Source organism: Hippocampus bargibanti, linkage group LG05, assembly GCF_051943395.1.
Source record: "Hippocampus bargibanti isolate YZ-2025 linkage group LG05, ASM5194339v1, whole genome shotgun sequence".
Taxonomy (NCBI): Eukaryota; Metazoa; Chordata; class Actinopteri; order Syngnathiformes; family Syngnathidae; genus Hippocampus; species Hippocampus bargibanti.
Genome location: NC_142738.1, coordinates 19,328,434 through 19,345,887, shown reverse-complemented (window position 1 = coordinate 19,345,887; position 17,454 = coordinate 19,328,434). Strand labels below are relative to the sequence as shown.

Below are 17,454 nucleotides of genomic sequence, written 5' to 3'. Positions count from 1 at the left end.
GACTGACTACTTGTGCTATCATCTGATTGCATTCCTGCTTTTCGGTTTCGATTCACTGCGCTAGAGCTTGCTTGTTGTGTGGCCCTGACTTATAACGACGAATTGTGACTTTGAAGGGGGCAGGGCCATCACTTTGAAGCATCAAAAGCCTTGATTCAGCACTTTCCTTCAGCATGTATCCGGGTACTGTACTTTTAAACATCAGAATTTTTATTTCTCAGAAGCGTGGCTGTATACAGACAAAACTATAATGCAGGGACACATGCCTCTGGGGTTGGTCAATGTCTGCCCAGTCCAGTCTGGGCTAAAAATGTCTGACAGTCAGTCCACTCACAATATAGTGTTGGAAAAGGCTCGGGGCATTATTTCTGTGTTCCCTACATCTGCTATTAAGCATCACTCTGTGACACATCCCCGTTATTGACCAATCAAAAATCATTTGAAGACGAAGTGAGTCCCCATGCACCTACAGTACATCTTAAAACAAGTGTGATATGTACTTTCCCCAGCAGAGGAGAGCCCTCCAGATGTAAACTGCAGCAATTATCAGTTCTGATTGGTGTAATATTTCCAAAAATCTCAATACCTAAGCCCATCAACCTCATATACATTGTTTATTTTCTTGGCTACAATTATTTGAAAATTCATCTTGTAAAGTGTGTGTGGCTACACCAATAGAATAACTTAACCTTGTACTGCACGTGGTAGCTCTCCGCATGCTAAACACCTCATTATGTTAAACACATGGGGGGAAAAAGGGACAGTAGAATTAGCACTCAGAACGTGTGGGATTTGACTGGTCTCCATTGCAGCTGCATGGACTGAACAGTATGTCAGGCTTTGTTGTGAGCTCAGTAACTCATACAGTGGTTTACACTAGCTGATAACGATATATTAGAGGTATTAACAATTTCTTTTGATCAGTTGACACATCTGTAATTATACCTTTTCAAGCCCCATTGCAATTATCATGCTATTTCAGGGCAGCTGCATATAGTGACGTGCCTATCCCCCAGTCAGCCGCCCTTACTTTCCCATGCTTTGACTTGTTTTGTAATGTATTACGCTCTCCATCGGGACTGCTTATATTTTTACAGATAAAGCAACGGCTGCCTCGTTACCTCTTTTGCTTTTCCATTTTTCGCAGAGTGAGAAAGGAAAACAAAGGAAAAGAGAGGACTGCGTTTTCAGGACCTTGAGCATCAAGAACATCACCCTTCTTAATACAGTGTGCCTACATTTTTCAAGGACTCTGAAAATGTTTGTCTTGTGCAGATGAAGTCCTCCCACGTTACCCATTTGGGCCACCTGCAATAGATGCCCACAGAATGGAAATTGCCTGAATGAATGTACATTTACATGATCCCTGCATCTGATGTATGCCATGTACACAGTTTTTACGGCGATTGCTGAAGTGATGAAAGCAGGTGAAGCAGTTGGAAAGAGTAGGAGCATAAGCGTTTCTGGGATTTGAGTGGATTTCTGCAAGTCACATGTGCGCGGCAGGGAATGGAGGGCAAAACATTGATTTCACAGTCCACCACTAGCATGTCGTGCTAGAAAAAGTCTTTCTCCATGGTATGCATTCAGTAAGACTGTGACGGAACCTTCTGGGGCATGAATATGTAGATGAATACCCAGGGAGAGCCAGGAAGTCATTCATAGCACAGACCTAAGCTTGTTCCATTAGGCAGGGAAAAATACCCGACGGAGTCAGGGTAAGAGTCAAAGCGAGGGGAGGAAAGGGAAAGAAGAAAGCAAATACTTGAGAGGACTGTTAATGATGGCCTCTTTTCCCACGAAGTGCTTTTCCTTGTTACCCGTTGCTAGCTGTCCGGTGCTTTGTTGATGTTATTTACATTTAGTGTACACGCTGCTGACTTAGAACTGCAGTTCTAAGTGGCTATTTGAATAAAACATACTTACATACAGGCCAATGATAAAGTCTTTCGAGCTGAAATGAAAGAGCTACTCCATTACTGTAGATTGTCTATCTGTATGTGCGTCCGTGTGTGTGTGTGTGTGTGTGTGTGTGTGTGTGTGTGTGTGTGTGTGTGCGTGTGTGTGTGTGTGTGTGTGTGCGTGCGCGTGTGTGTGTGTGTGTGTGTGTGTGTGCGTGTGTGTGTGTGCGTGTGTTTGTGTGTGTGTGCGTTGTGCACATATGTGCATGGTTATGATTTCTCATGTATGTGTGTAAATGCTTTAGGCTTTCAGGGATCCATGTCTGGACCCAGGCTAAGGGAAGGTCAGCCTAATGTATACATCCTGACATGCACACAGCCTGTGAAGTCAAAAGGGATAGTCTGGCCCTCTATGCCCTAGTTTGAAGGGGTTTGAAAGGGGGGTTAGCTGGCAAAGAGCTTCGTTCAATGGAGGGAGGGGGCTGAGGTGGAAAGTGGGGGTGAGTAGGGGTTTGCCGGACTGACTCTGGGGAAGGGTGAGGGTCTAAGAAAGGGTTCATTCAGAACTGGTGCCATCTCCGACTCCCCATGGGACTTGGGCTTATCAATGATCGAGCCAGCTGTGAGGATGTGAAGCATTCAGTCTCTCACTCTGTCTTTTCCAAGCTCTCTTTCTGTTGTGAGCTCCGTGCCTCAAACCCAAACACTAAGGATTTGTCGAGGCATGTTAAAAATACAGAGGAAGATCCTGACCAAAAGTTTGCACAAGGTTTGCGCTATTTGTGGCATATTTCTGCAACAATGCGAGACACTGTGTATTGCCATCTGGGGATGATGCACATTCAATGGTGACGAGTAATCAGTGTCAGTTAAATGTATATCTTAACACCTATTGTAACAGAGCACTTCAAAATTGTTCTTGCCGGGTGAAACTGACATTATTATGTCCATTTTTGTTACTTTAAAAGGTTTTAAAAAGTCCCATAACCAAAGTTCAATTTATTGTTCGGCTCCAAACTCTAACAGTCTATCAGAATCAGAATCATCTTTATTGCCAAGTATGTAGGACACACAAGGAATTTGTTTCCGGTAGAACACGCTGCACTAGTATCGTTGTCAAAAAAACTGCTAAGTGGCACTATACAGTTCCATTTTGGCTACTGTTGAAAGAGTTCAAAGAGTTAATGGCTTGGCGGAAGAAGCTGTTTAAATGTCTGCTGGATTTGGTGCGCATGGATCGGTAGCGCCTGCCTGAGGGGAGTAGCTGGAAAAGGTGGTGGGCAGGGTGTGGAGGGTCCAGTAAGATTTTCCGCCCCCTAGTTTGGATTCTTGCAGTGTGCAAGTCCTCGAGAGTGGGTAGGGTGGTGCCAATGATTTTTTCCGCCGTCCTAACTGTCCGTTGACGTCGGATTTTGTCCATTTTTGTGGCGGCCCCGAACCAAACGGTGATGGAAGAGCACAGCATGGATTCGATGACAGCCGTGTAGAAATGTTGCAGCACCTCCTGTGGCAGGCCATGCTTCTTTAGCAGCCTCAGGAAGTACATTCTCTGTTGGGCCTTTTTCAGGATAGAGTTGGTGTTGACCTCCCACTTCATGTCCTGGGAGACTGTGATTCCCAGGAACTTGAAGGTCTCAACGGTTGACACCAGGCAGTTGGATAGTGTGAGGGGTAGCTGTGGTGATGGATGTTTCCTGAAGTCCACCATCATCTCAACTGTCTTGAGCGTGTTCAGCTCCAGGTTGTGACGGCTGCACCAGAGCTCCAGCTGCTCCACTTGTTGTCGGTACGCAGACTCGTCGCCGTCTTTGATGAGACCGATGACCGTGGTGTCGTCTGCGAACTTTATGAATTTGACAGCTGGGTGCGTTGAGGTGCAGTCGTTCCTGTAGAGAGAGAAGAGCAATGGAGAGAGGACGCATCCCTGCGGGGCTCCAGTGCTCGTGGTTCGTGTCGTGGATGATATAATTCCCAGTCTGACCTGTTGTGTCCGTCCTGTCAGGAAGCTGAGGGTCCACTGGCAGATCGTGGGGGACACACCAAGCTGGAGAAGTTTGGGGATGAGGAGTTCTGGGATGATGGTATTGAACGCAGAGCTGTAGTCCACAAACAGGATCCTTGCGTAGGTTCCTGTGTTGTCAAGGTGGTCGAGGATGTGGTGCAGTCCGATGTTGACTGCATCCTCCACAGACCTGTTTGCCCGGTAGGCAAACTGAAGAGGATCTAGCAGAGGTCCGGTGATGTTCTTTAGGTGGTTCAGCACGAGGCGTTCAAAGGACTTCATGACCACAGACGTCAGAGCGACAGGTCTATAGTCGTTCAATTCCGAGGGTGCTGGTTTCTTTGGAACTGGGATGATAGTAGACTGTTTGAAGCAGGATGGGACTTCACACAGACTCTTCATGAATTATTAACCACTAGTCGTGATAATGAAAGGAGCAAAACAATGGTGTCTGTCGGTTCCAGGGCAAGGTCTGTATTAGCAGGTGCGAAGGCAATATTGCCCAGCCAGGTGTCAATTTTCATTTGTATTTTGAAATGATGAGGAACAGTGTCAACCCCCCCCCACATCCCTCTGCTCAAAGTCACATGAATGATCTAAGCCAGGGGTGGGCAAACTTTTTGACTCGCGGGCCACAATGGGTTCTAAAATTTGACACCGGGCCAGTAGCATTTGGAGGGAGTGTTTGGGCCGGATATACTAAAGCATTAAATGTTGTGTGCAAACCTCATAGCACAGTAAGAACACTACAACCCAATTTATTAACTGGCTTTCAAATGTGAAAAATAGCCCTTATGAGTTAATAAAGTTTTCTCAAGGAATATGCAAGATATGGCATTTGCGTACTATTTTGCAGATACTGGGAAGAGGAAATGTAAATAGATTAAAATAACATGCGTCAGTTTTTAATACGTTTCAATCGAATGTGCAAAGTTGAAGAAATCAACATTTATTGAAAAATGCAATCACTTTCAACATTCAAAACATACTACACAACGAAATACTCAAGCTGAATAATATCTACTTGTGTTCAATGCCGCAAAATCATGGATGGATTGTCCTGACCGCGCGCTCTACAAACTCGCCACGGACGCCCACGCCTTCACGCGCAAACAGTACAAGTGTATCGTTGCCAAGCACACAGACATAGGCTGTATTAAATATCCTACCTGCAGCTGAAATTTGTATACTAGGCACGGCAGCCAATCAGAAGCCTGCTTCGTGCTTCCGGACATTCCCCAGCTTGATAAGGTCGTGCATTTGCATATCTTTTTCCAAAGTAGATGCACAGAACGTCAACCCCAGAAGAAAGATTCAAAAGAAGCTCACAAAATTTATGACGCTACAAAACGTAAACGTACATTATGCTGTGACTGTAAAGTGCCCTTGAGGGTTTTGAAAGGCGCTTAGAGCAAGGGATATTTACCATAAATTAAGCAAGGGAACATTTGTGGTAGGTTCATCCTTAATTAAAAAAATCCTTTATACTTTACAACTTTTTGTTTCTTGCAATTAGTCGTCTTATTGTGTTTCAAGTTGTGAAAAATGGGGCAGGCAACTTTTCAGAGTTGTCTGCCCTGGTGTCCGCGAACTTTTTGTCATGAGTTTCAGACACTGGTTTCACTATAATTTGGACAAGTTTGGCGGGCCAGATTAAAAAGACGGACTAAGTATGTGGCCCGTGGGCCGTAGTTTGCCCATGCTTGGTCTAAGACGTGCATTAGAAGAAGGTTCCGGACGAACTGGGTCCAAGCATGATATCAACGTCACACATTGCACCAGTGCAAACAGGTACAGAGTTCTTGTAGCCTTGAAGCTCCGCTCAACATACGTACATGGAAGTATGTTACCAAAGCTGAAACATGAATCACATTCTAATGTTCCATTTATTTATGGTTGCTAGCTTCAATGCCTTTGATCTCTTCTTCTTTTCCTTTCGGCTTTTCCCTTCAGGAGTCGCCACAGCGAATCAATGTCCTCCATCTATCCCGGTTTTGTGCATCCTCTTCTCTCACACCAGCTACCTTCATGTCCTCTTTGACCACATCCATAAACCTCCTCTTCGGTCTTCCTCTCGGTCTCCTGCCTGGCAGTTCAAGGCTCAGCATTCTTCTCCCAATATACGTCTGTGTAAGCTCTCAGTCGTACAGGAGTGGTCCATCGATGAGAAGGTTTCTTCAGCCGTCATCTGTACAAAAGTGAAGGTTTCGGACGTTTCGCCTCCTATCCAAGAGGCTTCGTCAGCGAACTAAAGTCTGACTGGTCGTATCGGCTCCCAATATAGTCACTCTCTCTCCTCTGGACATGTCCAAACCATCTCAGTCTGGCCTCTCTGACTTTCTCTCCAAAGCCTCTAATAATCCAATGCCTTTGATATCAAACTCAATTGTCACACCTCGTTTTGATGCCGTGTGAGATTTAAAGCTGCTACGTGTGCATCGATGCCCAGAACTCACTACACTGAAACAAATGGTGTGTTGAATTTTCTGAATTTTATTTCAAGTGCTTACACAAATTAAAATCATCTGAACGAAGATATTTATTTTAAATAGATAATGCACCGACTTAAAAATATATCTAAATCAAAATGATTGTATGGTGTGGAGAATAAAATTGAGTTCATTCAGCACACCATTTTCTTCAGTGTCGAGCAGCCTCAACATGCTTTTGGAAGTGAAAGAAATTATTCAATGCACCGACTAGAGATCCATATGTGTTCCGGGCCACCCACCACAGTGAAACAGTGGCTGTGTTTCCAGTCTAACAGGCCACTATGGATTCATCACGCTGGTGTCCATCTCAGCATTAAAACATCTCTCTTACTGCTGGTCTCACCAGCTCGCATCCTGTTTTATTGCTTTCTCTGGGCCTTTTTTTGTGTTCTGGTGTCGAGTATCTTTGTGAAATGGTGTTGTCGCTGCTTGCTGGACATTTTTGTCCTAATCTCTGCTTCAATGCTGCCCCAATAACAAACATCTGTTATAACCTTTTCCCCGTCTTTTGGTTTAACTCCATTTTTGTTTGGTGTTTTGTTGGTTCAGTGTGGATACTTGTTTCTTTTCTTCATGCATTGCCATTAGTTGGGCTTTGGAATCAGCACAGGAATAATAATGTTTTTTTTTTTCTTCAAAACATTACAAATCAGCTTTTTTGTCCACATAATAACGGCTAGTTGTGTCCAAAGATTATGCAGTTCTTTTATGTTTGGGGCCATATCGCTCATGCACACCTCCCTTCTCTTGCTCTGAATTTTTACTTTGTGCACTTAGCGTCTCCCTCTCTCTCTCTCTCTCTCTCTCTCTCTCTCTCTCTCTCTCTCTCTCTCTCTCTCTCTCTCTCTCTCTCTCTCTCTCTCTCTCTACAAGCTCACATTAAGTGTGAAAATAAGCTCTTTGCATGGCTGGTGCTCCTGTCACACGTGTGTGTGTGTGTGTGTGTGTGTGTGTGTGTGTGTGCGTGTGCGTGTGCGTGTGTGTGTGTGTGTGTGTGTGTGTGTGTGTGTGTGTGTGTGTGTGTGTGTGTGTGTGTGTGACTCAGTATTTGTCAGTCACAGAAGACTTGATTACTTTTGCACCCATTCCATCTAATGTGATTGTACGGAATAGAATGAGAACCAAAGTGAGAGGAAACACCCAGAGACTAATAGTCTTAATTTTATGTTTGTTAATGAGCGTTTATTCTTCCTCTAACAGAGCTCCCGAAATTATCCTGGGCCTGCCATTCTGTGAGGCGATCGACATGTGGTCCCTGGGCTGTGTGATAGCTGAGCTCTTCTTGGGATGGCCACTCTACCCTGGAGCCTCAGAGTACGATCAGGTAAAGACACACCGATAAATTGTATTTATTTATTTATTTGCTGTATTTTCCGATCTATAAGGAGCACCCATAAGCCTTAATTTCTTCAAAAGATAACCCTGCGCCTTATACGCAGGTACGCCATATATGTAAAGTAATTTTGAGGTCTCGCAACTACTGTCAGCAGCCACAACTTCATTTCCCCTTGTAGAAGTCGTGCGTAACCCCAACCTCTACTGCAGCCAGCGCCTTATGTGCTGTGCCTTATATTTGGAAAACTTTTATATATTTACATATTATATTTGGAAAACATTTTTCATTCGTTGAAGGTGCGCCTTATTGTCCGGTGCATCTTATATATGGAATAAGTTTCAAAATACACCATTCATTGGGGGTCCGCCTTATACTGCGATGCTCCTTATACACCGGAAAATACGCTATTTATTTATTTATTTGTTTATTTATTTATTTGGGACCAATTACTAGGAGAAGAGAGGGAAATAACCAATATTCTCGGTTTATATTGTCGATAAAATGGTGTTGTCAAAATTTGACTCCAACTCTTTTTTTTTTTTTTTGTTGAAATGGCTGTTCATCTTTTTCTCCAGTAAATAACACAAATGTTAAACTTTCACTTATCTTTGCTTTAATTTCAAATAAAAAATTAGTTCCCATGCAGAATCTCTTTTAAAATTCACTGTACATTTAGATACATTTGTCCCTGAAGTAAGAACATTTTAAACTGACCGGGGCTGATGGGCTGTGATTCTTTTAAAAAAACTAAATGCTGAATGTCGGTGCCGATAATCTACCCAGCCTAAAATCAGTCAATACCTACAATCAGGTACAGTGGGGTCCTGGTTTACGAACTTAATTGGTTCCCAGACAGAGTGTGTAAGGCGAAAAGTGTGTATCCCAAAAAATAATTTATCACAGGAAACCATTAAAATGAGAATAATCTGTGCCAAGGTCTCCATAAAATATAATTTTCAATTAAATACGCCTTAAAACTGCACACACCATACCTTATTCTATGTATAATACATGTGCTATTGTATTGTAATGAACGAAATACAATGCACTGTATAATAAAGTCACTGTATTTACATTTGTGATGGTCGTTGATGGCTCTTAATTGACACCCGTTGATTTCTGACTTCTAAGGTCTTCTGATACTGAATCATCACATTATCATTCATCATGTTGATGATTCTCATAGCCACAGTCTTTTCTGGATGGAACTGTTCCATAAAAGCCTGCAAATCATTCCACTTAGCCAACATTGCCTTGATGCTCCCACTTGATGCTGCAGCCATCTCCTCCTCACCCTCAGATGACAACTCCTGAATGAGAATGGATTGCTTCTGCTTGTCCTCTTGAAGGAAAATCAAATCCTCTGTCTTGAGGACCTCATTATGGTCAGCAACAAGCTCCTTGATGTCATCTGCATCCACTTTGAGTCCCATGTTCTGTCCAATGGAAACAATGTCGTCCAAAACAACAGAGTCATGAGGATGAAATCCTTCAAAGTCCCTCTCAAGGATGCATGCGGGCCACAAATGCTTCCATGCTGCTCTCAAGGATCGAAGGGTAACATCATGCCAAGCCTTTTCTATCAGCTGAACACAATGATACACATTGAAATGGTCCTTCCAATAATCAATAAGGGATAGTTCTGTGTCATTAGTCATGTGAAAGCATCAAGTAAATAAAGCCCTTGTGTAAAGCTTTGCTGCGAAGCATGGTTGCAATGGTGGACTTAGCATATCGGTACTGGGCCGCTAAATCAGGCAAACGCAAACCTCGTTCGTGTGATGATCTCAATGATTTCCTTCTTCTCCTCGACTGTAATTTTGTATTGTGTCTTCTTCGGCTGAACACGAGCCTGTGGTGGGGTCTTTTTCGGTCCCATAACAGTATAAGTATCGTTGAAGACGATCGACGTGTGCATTCAGATAAAGGGGGTGTGGAAAGGTAGGCCGGCTGGGGCGCTGTTCAGTCGTGTACTTTGGTGTTCTTCCGCCGAAGATTACTCCGTCAGCCGTGGTCGGGCGGCGCTCCATGTGTATCCCGAAAAGTAGTGCTTGTGCCAAGGTTTAATTATCATAAATTTAACGTTCGTAAACCAAAGATTTCGGACGGCCAGGTGTTCGTAAACCGAGGCCCCACTGTATTTGACCCTCAGTTAATTTTTCACACACTTGAGAAGCATTCATGTTAATTAGTGATCTAATTTTTTTCAAATGGTTTGCTTCAATCCCCACAACAGCCCATTTTTAGTGTTGCCCACTCTATCCACCCACCACCCCCTTCCCCCTCCCCTGTTTATGGGAACATATGCCACAGAGCCATTTGTCAAATTAGTAGGCCCCTGTGCTCCAGAGCGAGACATTGCTAAATTCCCCCTATCAGAATCAATGACCACACCACAGCAAAGTTCTGCTTCAACACCAAACAAACTTGTCGGATTTAAACACAAGCTTGGCTGGATGTCTCATTTTTAAATCATTGCTACTTTTTTTTTAATTGTTTGTTGGATTCTCTTTGTTCTCAAACGACAGAAAAAAATGTGCTCCCCTTGAAATGTTTTTGTTCTGTCTTTAAGATCCGGTACATCTCACAGACTCAGGGTCTGCCTGCAGAATATTTATTGAGCGCAGGGACAAAGACAACCAGATTCTTCAACAGAGAACCTGACTCCACCTATCCTTTGTGGAGACTTAAGGTAAACCTAAAGTCACCATGCAAAAGTCATGGATGAAATCATACACATGTCCGAGTTGAACTCGCTACATATGAAATGGACTGTTGTGAACGTGCTAAATAATTACAATACTATACATATTAAAGCATGCTGTTATCCAAATTTTACGGCATTTACTGCTTAAATGTCTGGCCAGCATTTTGCATTGATGACAAACGAGTCACAGCACTGCGGAAAGTCCATTTAAGACCATGCCAGAGTTTCAATTGGATTGAGATCTTGATGTCACGTTTGGCTTCCGTGTTTCATAATTTGGGCTAATGGATAGTCATCCTTGTTATAAAAACAGAAAAAAGGAATGGAAATATCGGCTTGAATAAGGTATTGTGGGTTCATTAATTATTTGTTGATGTATATATATTTTTCCCTGTGCATGATTTATGTATTTACTTCTTTTTTTAGCGCCAGGCCTCCCATGTTTTAGTATTTGATTTTGAACCCACTACTTACTGTCTGTCTTCTTTGTCTTGATTTGTTTTATATGTCTGAGAATACGAACAGTTTTCTGCAGCTGCAGTTACAGTAAAAGAAACATGACGTGTGTGTACACTTCAACATCATGTGGAGAAAAAGTCACGCACGCACACACACACACACACACACACACACACACACATACAAACACACACGCACACACGCACACGCACACACACACACACGCACACATACACACTGACACATAAACGTATGTGCACTATTTATTTTTATTCCAATAGTGCATGAGTATGAGCATACGTCATTTGACACTTCACGTAGCCAGTGTAAAAAGACAGCAAAAGGGAAATAAATTACAACATTTACGATCAGCATTCACTTGCACATTAACCACTTGCATGATATATTTTACTTTGCTTCCTTCATCTTTCATTAAAAATAATAATAATAATACATTTCATTTGTAAGCGCCTTTCAAAACTCTCAAGGTCACTTTACAGTCACAGGATCAGTTTTTCTTTGGGTGAGCAACGGCAGCCTGTCTTCAAGTGTTAAAGATGTTCTTTTCTGTTTCAGTTAACAATACATCTGCTGATGCACAAACTTGGACACATCATCAGTGTTGATTCCTAGAATCACTGGGTGTTTCGGGTCTTTCAACAGACACCCTCCTCCAGGCGACCCGACCGGGGTTTGCAAGGCCCCGGCCTGTGTCCAAGTGGCATGCTACTGCTCCACTGCCCCCACGGCTCTCCCCTCCTCAACCAGAGCCATCTGGTGGCTCTTTCTGCTGCCTCCACGTTGTTGCCTATGGCTCTTCTGCGGTTTGCACCTGTTATGCCCAGTGTGCCATAGGCTTTGCTCAGGGAGTGCCTGGAAAATCCCCGACTGCCCACCTCCACCGGCATACACCTCGACCTCCACCCGTTCCTCCGACATTCCTCCACCAGCTCCTGGTACTTCTCCCTCTTCCTTTCCTGAGCCTCCTCCATCCTCTCCTCCCAGGGAACCGTCAGCTCCAGCAAGAAGAGTTGCTTTGTGGCCTCAGAGACCAAGATGATGTCAGGTCTCAACCTGGTCTGGGTGATGTGTGTTGCCTTTCCAGGTCAACTGTCATCACCCAGTCTCGGGCCGTGGAGAGCAAACCAGCAGAGCGGTTGCTTGATGTATTCAACCTTTGTCCTTCTTTGATAAAGTGAATAGTCTTCGCAGTGGCTCGGGTGTAACGGCTTGCCGCAATCCCTTGCTGATTGCCTCAGCGATGGATTTGAGGACCTGGTCGTGCCTCCACCGATACTTCCCTCACCAAGGGCCTTGGGACAGCTGCTCAAGATGTGTTCCAGAGTCCCAACCTTGGAACACAGGGGGCATGCTGGTGTTTCTGTGGTGCCCCAAGTGCACAGATTAGATGGGCTTGGAAGGACATTGTACACCCCCTGAATCAAGAACTTGATCCTCTGTGGGTTCCATGACCAGATGTCCTTCCAGGTGACGCGGCGCTCCATCGCCTGCTCCCACTTCATCCAGGCACCCTGCTGCCGCATGGCCACTGCTCTGCTGGTTCGTTCTTCCTCGACTGCAGCTCGAACCTCCTCCTGCACCAGCCTCTGCCTCTCCCTCGCGCTGGCAGAGTCATAGCGGGTCGCTGTTTGGCTCCCCAGTCCAGCTCTACCTTGCGCCACTGCTCCAACAATGGTCCTGTGCCTCAGTCAAGTTTCTGCATGCTCAACTGCCTCGGCTGCCCTCCATTTCCTCCCAGTACTCACAACGATCCCTGCCCCGGACACTTTGGCATCTCTGGATCCAGAGTACTGCAGATGTTCCCGTGCCCGTGCTACGATGAATTCCTCCCTGACTGAGCTGAAGGGGAGCCTGAGCTTGTTGGTTTTCCCGTACAGCCCAATGCTACTTAGGTTGCGGGGCAGTCCCAGCCATCTGCGCAGATAGCTGCTCACTCTTTGCTCAAAACCTTCCACCACGGTCATGGGGAACTCGTAGATTAGCAGCGGCCAGAGGATTCTTGGGAGGATCCCATGCTGGTAGACCCAGGCCTTGAATCTTCCCGGGAGCCCAGACTTCTCCACTGTTTTTAACCAGCCCTCCAGTTCAGCGCTGGTTGCTTTGATGGACTCGCTGTCATTCAGGCTGCCAAGGCTCTTCACTGGCTTCTCAGACACTGAGGGGATCTGGTGTTGTCCCAGCCTGAAACGGAACTTGTCTGTGACTTTCCCCCTCTTTAGAACCAACGACCTGGACTTTGCGGGTTTGAAGCTCATGCGTGCCCACGCCATGATACGCTCCAACCCTTGGAGGATCCACCTGGCTCCTGGTACAGCTGTTGTTGTCACTGTGAGGTCGTCCATAAAGGCTCTGATGGGAGGTTGCCTTACTCCAGACTTGCTAAGAGGGCCTCTGCATTCTGGTTCAGCTGCCTTGACCAGCATGCCCATAGCCAGTGCGAATAGGATGACTGAGATGGTGCACCCAGTGATTATGCCTACTTCCAGCTGGTGCCAGTCAGATGTCAGCTGGCTAGTGGAGACTCTCAAGCTGAACTTGCTGTAATAATCCAGGATGAGGTCTTTCACCTTCTGGGGTACATGATACTTCACCAGTGCAACCTCCACCAGTTTGTGGGGTATGGAGCCATAGGCATTGGTGAGGTCCAGCCATAATACTGCCAGGTCACCTCGACTTTCTCTTGCCTCTCTGATGAGCTGGGTTACCACGCCTGTGTGCTCCAGGCAACCAGGAACGCCCGGTACTCCTCCCTTCTGCACTGACGTGTCGATGTACTTGTTGCTCAAGAGGAAGCTGGAGAGTCTTCTGGCTACAATGCTGAAGAAGTTCTTAACTTCTTGGTCTGCCAACGTCCGTTTTATAGCCATTGTAGCAGTGCAAAGTTTGTGCTGTGTCTGAAACTAACAAAAACACATATTTCCTGTTCTATTGCGCATGTGGAAATCCGTGTGGTGGTTGCTGTTTTCTGTGCAAAGCAGTAGTTTGATGTGGGATTGGACTTTTGCAAAAGGCTTGTTTTCTTTGCAGTCATCCTCTTTGTGAGTCAAAGGCAAAAAAAAAAGATTTTGCGAGAGGGGGATTTTTCGTTATATGGGCAGTAGAAAAGGCTTTAATGCATGAATATTTTTTCACACTTGGGATTTTCACCTATTTAAGTTTAATTTTCAAGGGGTTTTACTGTACCTGGACACTACTGTAATTACTGGGCCTCAATGCCCAAAGTTTGGCATTTCACAGCTTTGAAAATTGGTCTTTATTTTAAAACTATAATTTTAATTGACATGGTATACTAAAGATATTGTCATATTTCTAGAACAATGTCACCATATTTCCAGATAAACCCATGCACATGCAAACATACTGGAGTGAACGCAACCTGCATGGACGGGTTGGTGAGAAATATCTATCTCCTATGTGACACACAATGTATTTGCTCACACATTGACATTCATTTCCCCCAATTGTTAGACATAAATGAGCTTTTGTATATGACCCCAGGGTTGCACGGTGGCCACACGGTGTCCTTCTGTACATCAGCAACAGGAGGCTATAATGAACATATCAATAGTGCAGGTCTCGAAGGGAAGCATGTTAAGGGTTTGAGAGGAACATCTGCTTTATGTCTCCCACAGACTCCTGAGGACCATGAGGGAGAAACCGGAATCAAGGCCAAGGAGGCGCGCAAGTACATCTTCAACTGCTTGGATGATATGGCGCAGGTATGTAGTTGAAATGTCACAGAGCACAACTTATAACACACATGGCACACGATGGATGCTAATAATAATAATAATAATAATAATAATAATAATAATAATAATAATAATAATAATAATACATTTCATTTATAAGCGCCTTTCAAAACTGTAAAGGATAGTTTACAGTCACAATTTAAGTCTTTCTGCGGGTGAGCAGCGGAAGCCAGACACGGCAGCATTCACTCAATAATAGAAGGAATTATTATTATACATACAGGACAGTATATATATATATATATATATATATATATATATATATATATATATATATATATATATATATATATATATATATATATATATATATATATATCCTTGGATTAAGCACTACTTTTAGGCCCACCACGGCTGACGGAGTAATCTTCGGCCGAAGAACACCAAAGCACATGACCGAACAGCGACCCAGCCGGCCTGCCTTTCCTGGGAACCAATTAAGTTTGTAAGCCAAGGCCCCACTGTGTATATATCATATAATCATTGCATTCGGTATGTATGAATCAGTATGTATTGTATTGTCAGGAAGTGATTTGCAATACATCTGCACATACAAATAATGTTCTGCCATTTAACCTGTCTTTATAAAATGTCATTTTTCCTGACGAATCTCAGTGACCTCATGCGTCCATGGTGGGAAACCTCACATGTAGTCATGACATTTTGATAGGACATGCCTGACTGAGTTGATAGTGAGTATTTGTTCGCTCTCGCTTAGCCAAACACAGCATCTGCTCCCAGATACGACAAAGGGAACGGAAAGTTCCAATATTTTTCCCAGGCTTTTGCTTCTTCAAGAGTCCTGTCTGATCCCTATGCTGCTTGATTCTGCTACTGATAACAACAAAGCTGGTGAGCGATGTGCTTTGAAATATGCTCATCTTGATGCGCAAGCAGCTGCACTTGCTGGAAACAGTCCAGATGGTACATGCAGGTAACATAAATGAAGGGGACAGTAATGGTTGTCCAGTCGGGCTTGTCGCGGCTCCTCGTCCTATCTGTAACATGCTCGCGACTAGTACGAGATTTGATCATTGCCCAGGCTTGTTGAATTTACAGTTGCCATGCAAACACGTCCATGCAATTCAAAGCAACATTTTCCTGGTGTTGATATCCACTGGCTCATCTATGCCTCCAACGCAAAAAGCTCTGTCACCCGTCTTGTTCTCACTGTCGCAGCCCGACTCAGCTTTCTACAAAAACACAGAGGAGATAAAGCTGAACAAGCGTAATGTGGGTGGAAAAACTGCAGGCTTTGCCCCATCTCACCACATCCTCCCGTATAAACACACATTATTATGGACATCTGTCCCTGCCTATATGATGGACATGACATAAAAGGCCCTGAAATTCAAGAGAGATGCGTATGCTGCAGAATTACAACAAACAACCTCCTTGCTTTTGTTGGAAATATGGTGAGACATTAGTATATCTCTGATTTGAGAAAGTTATATTACTGAAATTTTCTCGCATAAAGTATTTAGGAGGAAGGGCTCAATTTGTGACCTAACAAAGGGATCCCCTATTAAAAATGTGTGTGTGAGAGAGAGAGAGAGAGAGAGAGAGAGAGAGAGAGAGAGAGAGAGAGAGAGAGAGAGAGAGAGAGACAGAGACAGAGATTTAAATAGGTTTCTATATTTTATAGTTTAAGTGATCTGGATTAGCAAATTTTGTAATTAATTTTTTTTCATGATTTTGCGATGTAAAACCTGTGTCTGAAACTCATGATAAAAAGTTAGCGGACACGCGGGCAGACAACTCTGAAAAGTTGCACAAAGAAAAACCATTGTTGCGAAGTATAAAACATTTTTTTAAATTATGGAAGTACCTACCACAAATGCTCCCTTGCTGAAGATTTTGCTCCAGTTGTCATTTGTCGTCATGGTGCACAATGCAATGTTTGCGTTGCGTTGTCTGCTCAAAGCCACATGGACTCCTCTTTCTAAGCGGCTTTCAAAACTTTCACTAGACTTTTCAGTCACGTTCGTTTGGCAATTTGCATACTTGGCACAGCAACCAATCAGAAGTTTTGTGTTCGGACTATACCGTGACTGAAAAGTGTAGTGAAAGTTTTGAAAGCTGCTTAGTAAGAGGAGTTCACATGGCTTGTAGCGGTTTGCTCGCAGCTTTTGCTTTATTGAATAAAACAAACTATAAAAAATATATATTTTTTTTTTCTTGAAGAAGTTGTCGGCCACCTGGGCCGAGACATTTTAAAAGTTGTACGCCCGACGTAAAAGTTTTACGTCCCGGGCCTCCGGGCAGACGTTATTTCAAACATTGGTAAAACTTGCTTTAAATTCCTTGTCAGGGTGAACGAAAGCAAGATAGAAAATATGCCTGGTGGCATGCATTTTGCTTGTCTATAAATGTGCATTTATAGTTTGAAATTATGACTACAATGATGCAAAACTATCTCTATTTCCACCTTCTTTCGCTAAATAAAGTGGTCAGCATGTCTGGGACAATGCAAATAAAAACAAATAGTCATTAGTGGTGTAATGGTTCGTATTGGTGACTTTAGCCAAGACCGAGGTTATATTGATTCACATTACAGTAATGCCCTACAGGGCATACTGTATCTCTCCTCCTTGAAATCAATGCCAGCTGGTGAATATCCTATAATATACATAACTGTTCATTTGCAACTATTGTGGAACAGAAGGCACCACAACTTTGGACTGTTGTTTAATGTTCACTAATTGACATCCCAGATGACGAATGGTGAAGCAGATGCGCTCTCTCTCTCTCTCTCTCTCTCTCTCTCTCTCTCTCTCTCTCTCT

At 43.9% G+C, this 17,454-nt stretch overlaps 1 protein-coding gene across 4 annotated transcripts in view; it reads left to right on the top strand.

The window, feature by feature from the left end:
- The window catches only part of hipk2 (homeodomain interacting protein kinase 2), a 94,028-nt gene that overhangs the window by 58,797 nt on the left and 17,777 nt on the right, over positions 1-17,454 (top strand). For all 4 annotated transcript variants that reach the window (XM_088997163.1, XM_088997162.1, XM_088997161.1 and 1 more), the window contains exons 3-5: positions 7,596-7,719; positions 10,304-10,423; positions 14,551-14,637. In XM_088997163.1, the coding sequence (XP_088853289.1) occupies positions 7,596-7,719; positions 10,304-10,423; positions 14,551-14,637 (331 nt within the window). The remainder of the gene's footprint in view (positions 1-7,595; positions 7,720-10,303; positions 10,424-14,550; positions 14,638-17,454) is intronic.